The sequence below is a fragment of the Haliotis asinina genome, chromosome 6 (genome assembly GCF_037392515.1).
Source record: "Haliotis asinina isolate JCU_RB_2024 chromosome 6, JCU_Hal_asi_v2, whole genome shotgun sequence".
In the NCBI taxonomy this organism is placed as follows: domain Eukaryota; kingdom Metazoa; phylum Mollusca; class Gastropoda; order Lepetellida; family Haliotidae; genus Haliotis; species Haliotis asinina.
This window is the reverse complement of record NC_090285.1, coordinates 5,689,627-5,696,392: the sequence shown is the minus strand read 5'-3', so window position 1 is coordinate 5,696,392 and position 6,766 is coordinate 5,689,627. Positions and strand designations below refer to the sequence as shown.

The 6,766-nt window shown below is 38.3% G+C and overlaps 1 protein-coding gene across 2 annotated transcripts in view; it reads right to left on the bottom strand.

Moving 5' to 3' along the window:
- Positions 1-930: 930 nt before the first annotated feature.
- The window catches only part of LOC137288127 (protein C-mannosyl-transferase DPY19L3-like), a 30,123-nt gene continuing 24,287 nt past the window's right edge, over positions 931-6,766 (bottom strand). For both annotated transcript variants that reach the window (XM_067820533.1, XM_067820534.1), the window contains exons 14-18: positions 6,690-6,746; positions 6,310-6,392; positions 5,410-5,542; positions 4,643-4,795; positions 931-4,096 (exon numbers count right to left, since the gene is read on the bottom strand). In XM_067820533.1, coding sequence (XP_067676634.1) covers positions 3,947-4,096; positions 4,643-4,795; positions 5,410-5,542; positions 6,310-6,392; positions 6,690-6,746 — 576 coding nt within the window. In that variant the 3' untranslated portion in view covers positions 931-3,946. The remainder of the gene's footprint in view (positions 4,097-4,642; positions 4,796-5,409; positions 5,543-6,309; positions 6,393-6,689; positions 6,747-6,766) is intronic.

The following is a 6,766-nucleotide window of genomic DNA, read 5'->3' as shown; positions in this document are numbered from 1 at the left end:
ACAAAGATGTGTTGACAAGCTGTCTCTGTCACTAACAAATCACAGTGCCTGTTTAACTGACTGTCTGCCTGCCTGGCTGCTAATGACCACATGCAATTTAACTTAACACCAATAAGGCTATACACCATAAACAGAATACATGATTTATCACTCGTGCACCTGGGTTCTGTCTCTGTCAGATTATGTAATTGCACAGACAGGCAGGTGTACTACTTGTACACATGACATTTATTATTTCTGTGGGCTGCAAACAAACTGCATCTATTTTTCCTAGATGACTGGATTGGATGGAAAATGGTGCAAATTCAGATCAAGTCAGTTTCAAATTCTGCTTTATACTTGGATGAACAACAGTTTCAAGTCACACAGTATTTTGCTGTTTCAATATTTGTTGATTAGATTGAACGGAAATGCAGAGAGATGTATTTACAACACCCAACATCTTTATATACATTCTTTATGGATAACAACTTCTTCTAGTGTATATGATGTGATGTGTTCCGTATAGATTCCAATACCGTTATCATTCTTGCTTGACAATGGTATATGAATCCATACCAAAACATTGCATCATATAAAATAAAAGAAGTTGTTATCCATAAAAAATCCATCCTCGATATCTCCAGGGTGTACATTCCGACAACTCTCCACTATACCCTGGATGCATCTAAAAGTAGTCAGTTTTCTGTATTAGTGTTGAGAAAGGCAGGCCAACAATAATAAGTCAGAGTACCCAGAAAAAGAGACATGTTCATGCACATAGCATACTGGGTGCATCAATAGAAACAGATTTGTGCGACAAATTACCAATTTAGTAGTAAAATGACATTTTTACATGACAAAATAAACGAGTAAACCACACTATGAATCGAAGACACTATCTCTACGCTCTACAATCCATGTTTTTAGAAACAACACTGACCAGTCATATTCATCTAAAATAATTTATTTGCATAGACATGAAATTTGCACCAGTTGATTGAATGATACAAGCAATGTTAACTTTCTATTGTTTGTGGTATACAAGTGGTTTTCTTATTTAATTTCTGTGTATATATAAAACTCTGAAAAACAACCTGGCCCTGTTCACACTGATGACGACAACATCAATGACAGATACCAAGAAAGCAGATCTTTTCAAAACATTCCCTCTGAGAACTTGAGTGTTTTGTACAGTGTCCATCAGTTTCATTAAGTAAAATATATCAACTACTTTGATGAATAGTTTCAAATTGGTCTAAAGCTAGACATTACAAGTTGTTCACTGGTCATGAGGGGGCCATGGGTTGAGGTACCTTTGATGTTTGTTTATGTTCCCTGAGCACGAATGGTGAGGAATTGGAAACCTTTTCAGCGTTATCTCCCTTCTATCAATTTGCATTTGCAAAACATCAGTAATTTCCATGCATCATGCGTGATTCAATGTTATTCGAGATAAAGAAGTACTACCATGAAGTACCGAATGAGTTGCTGTTGGCAGTTGGGCACATTGAAAGTAATAGAAGAGTGCTTAGCGAATCGGAAAACAACATTTATGTGTGAGGTAAGATAAGAGTGTATGTACCGGCATAAAATAGATGTCTCATCTCAATGTAAGCCAGCCTAGTTATCAGTTGCCTGAAGATACACATTTTACCATTTTGTCCACAACAGACTTCACACAGACTAGCTTCTAGTAAATACTGTATCAACTAATCCGCATGTCCATGATATCCTACAGATTTACAGTTACTAGTAAATACAATATCACAGGAGTCCACATGTCCATGATATCCTACAAAAAGACTATGTACTAGTAAGTACAGTACCAGCTGATCATTTACTAGTCAAATGCAACATCAACTAGTCCATACATTGAGAACACGCTTCAAATGGACCAAAAGCCAAAAGAGATCATCAACAGCCTATGAAGCACCTACACAGTTAGATCCCTTAGTCTGCAGTAAAACAGTTTACAACTTTGTTATTTTCTAAACATTACTGAAAAATAACTCCTTGACGTAATGCACTAAGCATATGTTTGTTGTACATGTGTTAACATTAACATTATTCAGTAATATGATGGTAAATATGAATCATAAAGTGTGAACCAGACAATCTGACTTCTCCAAGTCACAGCTACATTTAGTCATCTATAAACACCAGTATTGGGTACCAGTTGGTAGCAGAAAGTTGCCATGACATCCCTATTGGGCAGCTTTAGTTGTCAGAATAATATACATCCATAAACCCCTGTGTCTTATCAAGGTGCTTCCCATAGTAAGTGCTCCTCCACATACTGTTTGACTTCTCTATGATTGTTGGAAAAAAGTCCTGGAAAAAATGTCCTTGGTAAAAAAGTACAGGAAAAAAGCCCTTTTGCAACAAAAAAGTATTTACGCATCAACTTTGAGGTCTAAGATTCTGGAGAAACATATGTGAAAAGTCACATATATGGGCCATAAAAAAATTTATCTTTTATCTTTGCTGGCCTTGTATCCCTCCCTAAGTGAAATGTTTACTATACCTACACTTTTTGTCACCACCAACACTTACGTCTAATGTGATCATTGCAATGTGCACCCCCTACAGTCTGCCTTTAACATCATGTGTTGGATCGACCTGTCTGACCTGTAATGTCAGAGTGAAGTAAACACTGAGGACCAACTGTACAAAACACCATGAACACCCTGATGACAGCTACCCCATGAGATTCGTATAGTTAACACAAACACATCACATTGATACGTAACAGAATTTACAAAAACATTCTACAATGAGAAAATATATGGAACCACTATCACCCAAGAAGAATCTCACATACTGTTGTCAGTCACTGAAGGGAACAAGGGAGTGATGCTATGTGTCTAAGAAAGCAATAATGCAGCAGGGGAAGTAAGTACGTCACTTTGGAAGGTACTTTCTGAAAAAGTACTTCAACATCTAGAAACTGTGAACAAAGTGATGATAAGCCATTTTGAGATTCATAAGCATAAGAGCGCAGTAAGGGAAACTTAGTGATCTGGGTGTTACACCATTTTGAATAATACTCCAGAAATATGATGTGTCAGCTAATTGTGGAGGGAGAGCTTGATATACCAGCGAGAAACAAGCCTTAAGAGAGACTCCCTGGAACTAATATTTTACCCTTTTCCGTTCTTAAATATGATCACCTGACTTTGGAAAATGGAAAAAGTGATAGGTGAATCTTTACATGCTGTATATAACACAAGTACAGATGGAGGCTCTAACCATACGTTGGACGACACTGATAGACAGCCATCACAGTGCAAGTGACAGAACTACAAAGGATGCAGAGGTAGCACCAGAGTGGATGATCCACAATGAACACAGATACTGGACATGGGTTGGTATGAATTGGGAGACTTCACATTGATGATTGACTGTGGTAGATGGGTATGTGGATCTCCATTCTAGTTATTGCAGGAGTAAGCATGGGTGTCTTCTGTCAAATAATGCAGCCGGTTGGGGGGATTAAAATCAGCAAAACCAAACCTTCAGCCATAGGGTTTGCTGCTGTTCAGTGTTACAGTCACTCTGGATGATAGTATTGAAAACAACAACCTTTGAAGATTGTGAATGGTTGTTGTTAATGCTGTCTTAACTATCTTTCTGCATTTCTGGGTTTTGCCATGGAGTATGTGGCATGATGATGACCAATGCTGTAAATGCTTTCCCCTTCCTTGGATGTGCTTTCAATAACAGTTAACATTGAGCATAAAGGTAAACATGGTCATAATTCAGCTAGTAAGACTCAAAAAGAGTGTTTACATTTTTTGTTCAAGAAAAAATTCTCATGGGTTAAAAATAAACATGGAGATTGTGGAACAAGCTGACAAATATTCAAAAGACAAAACGACAGAATTATGCAATCACAACCTTTGGGATTTCTGATGACAATATGAATTCATGTGGTATGACTATCTATTCAGTAAAGTTTTCTACATCAAAGAACTTGGTGAACTCGAAATGTTTTGTTCTCGAATACTTTCTTGAAATATTTGGTAAAATTTGGTTGATCATGTCGTATGTTTTCACAGAAGCGTGGGGTGTTGCTGTATTCCAGACCATCTTCCTTCTTTCCATTGTCTGGCACCTGAAAAGGTCATTAGCAACAGGTAAGTCAGGTGAATGGGACATGATCAGTACCACAAAGATGCATCAAACAAAGCATACATCACAAATGTTATTTCAAAGTAACAACACTCACTTTGCAGTTGTTCCCCTTTCATGTGAAAATTATGGAAAAAAACTACCTTTGATATTTTTGGGGGCACAGGTAGAGAAATGAACAAATTTATTGGAAGCTCTTCTAGCAAGCAGAGTGTTAGAGATTCTCTATTTCATGGTTTCACCAGTATTATATGCCATAAATATGTGAGTGAGTGAGTGAGTGAGTGAGCAAGTGAGCGAGCGAGCAAGCGAGGATCCAAGGATCAAGGACCACTGATGTATAGGAAAAAATCTTCAATGTATAATTTTCCTAGCAGCATTTATAATGCCATAGTTGACTATCAATAACCAAATATTCAATAAAGAGCTGCCTTGTTGCTGCTTCTGTTGTGAGTAAGTGTTAAACAAGAAGAATAAGAATCAACACTGGTACAGAGAGCTCTGTGAATCAGAACTCTTCTTTACATACCTGTCCATTGTCAAAGTCTATGAGGTCGGGGACTCGGCAGCCAGTGGAGGCCGCACGGCAGATGGAGTCCTCAAGGATGATGTAGTTACTCTTATGTTTCTTCAGGATTGCATGAACGTCTGCTGGTTCACGCTTGCCATATATCTGGTACAGCTGCAACAGACAGCACCATCTCTAGTCTTTTTCCACTACAATATCTACAAACTCAACTTGGTATGTTGCACAAACCAACAATACAGCAAGACCAAAGCCTGGTCGATATATTAGTCTGTACATTTTACACCTGATACCCGACAGGGAAAAAACATATTGAATAATAAGAAACTGTTTTATAAAGGCTCTCAGAGTTATCTAGAATATTAAATCCTATTGAACAATATGTAAGCCACAATGCAGCTGACATAGGTGTCATCTATTCTACATTGTCCAACAGGTATCACAGTCAGGATTCACACAGGAATAACACCATGAAGCACATTTATAGTCTGTTTGTTGCCAAAAGAGAAATGATGAATAGTCTTCCTGTTTCTGCTTCACTCTGAAAGAAATCATGCACTGTATAATATCAACTGTTTCATATCAGATGAGAAGCACATTTTCTATGTGATATGTACGGTATGAGTTTGTGACACTGATTCAATTATCAGCCAATCAGGAAAAAGTACTCCTATAATTGCTATGGCCTAGTTCTTCTTGGTTTATGGAAACATGAAAACAAAACAAAAAGCCTGTTTGGACACAGTGATGTTTCCTGTCGGTGTACCAACTTCTTTGGTCTTAATCCTGAGTCCCTTGTGCTCGTAGTGAGGGTGGTTGGTGATGGGCCTCTCTGTACACAGCTTCACCCCTGCCAGGAGCTGCATACTGCCGGTGAAGGAGGAGGTCTTGGGAATATCCTTGCTGGCAGACGAATTGTCAAAACGTCAGATACGTTCACATATACTACATATACATATACTATTCAAGCTATATGGTGGTAGTCTGTACATAATCGAGTCTAAACAAGACAATCCAGTGAGCAACAGCAATTGAGATGCGATGACATGTGGCGACAAAGTTAGCGAGTCTATAACAAGCATGGGTTGCTGAACATCAATTCTAACCTGGATCTTCATTGGTTACTAGGAAGTTAAAGAAGACCTGATTTTGTAATATTTCTATAGTTAATCTGTCATGATATGACAATAAAAGACCCATGAAGATAAAGCGTAGAACAGGTCTTCAGAAACCTGTGCTTGCCATAAAAGGCGATTCTGCTTGTCGTGAGAGGTGACAAATGAGATCTGGTGGTCAGACTCGCTGACTTAGTTGGCACATGTCATCAGTTCCCAGTTGTGCAGATTGATGCTCATGTTGTTAATCACAGGATTGTCTGGTGCAGACTTGATTATTTAAAGACCGCCACCATATAGCTGGATTACTGCTGATTGTGGCTTAAAACTGAACTCACTCAATGACAATGAATACCCTAAGGGCGGATTATACATACATCCATACAAATTTACTTAGTTTAGTTTTACACTGTACTCAGCAATATTCCTGCACTGCACTCAGCAATATATGTTTGCTGTTTTGAACAATATTCCTGCCATATATCTTACAGCAAGCTGGAGGACATGTATTCCCCAATGTGATGTATGATACGCGTGTTGAGATCCTACACTTACTTGATCCACTCCATCAGATCCACTGTGTCTGGGTCGTAAAATTCCCTCAGGTCATCAAGCTCAGTTTTCACTGTTGGCCATTCCTGTAAAATAATATCCCAGATATACTTACCAACCACAACAAATATCTGATTACCTCCTCAAATTAGCCAGTGTTATTTTACAAGGAACATCTGATGATGTGACACACACAAGATGGGTGATTCAACCTACTGGGCAATATAAATACATCATTGCCAAACTTCATACTGTAAACCATGAATGAGTTTCAGATAATGAGTTTCAGTCAGACTTCAACCATTCAAAAGTGAGTACTTGTATATACAAATAGGTAGTATGACCAAAGCTCCATCACATGTCACATGACATGGTATACCTACCCTGGCAAACAGAGCTGCCATGATGACAATGAGGACTGAGTTTCTCAGCATCTGGACCTGCAACAAAGGACGCCAAT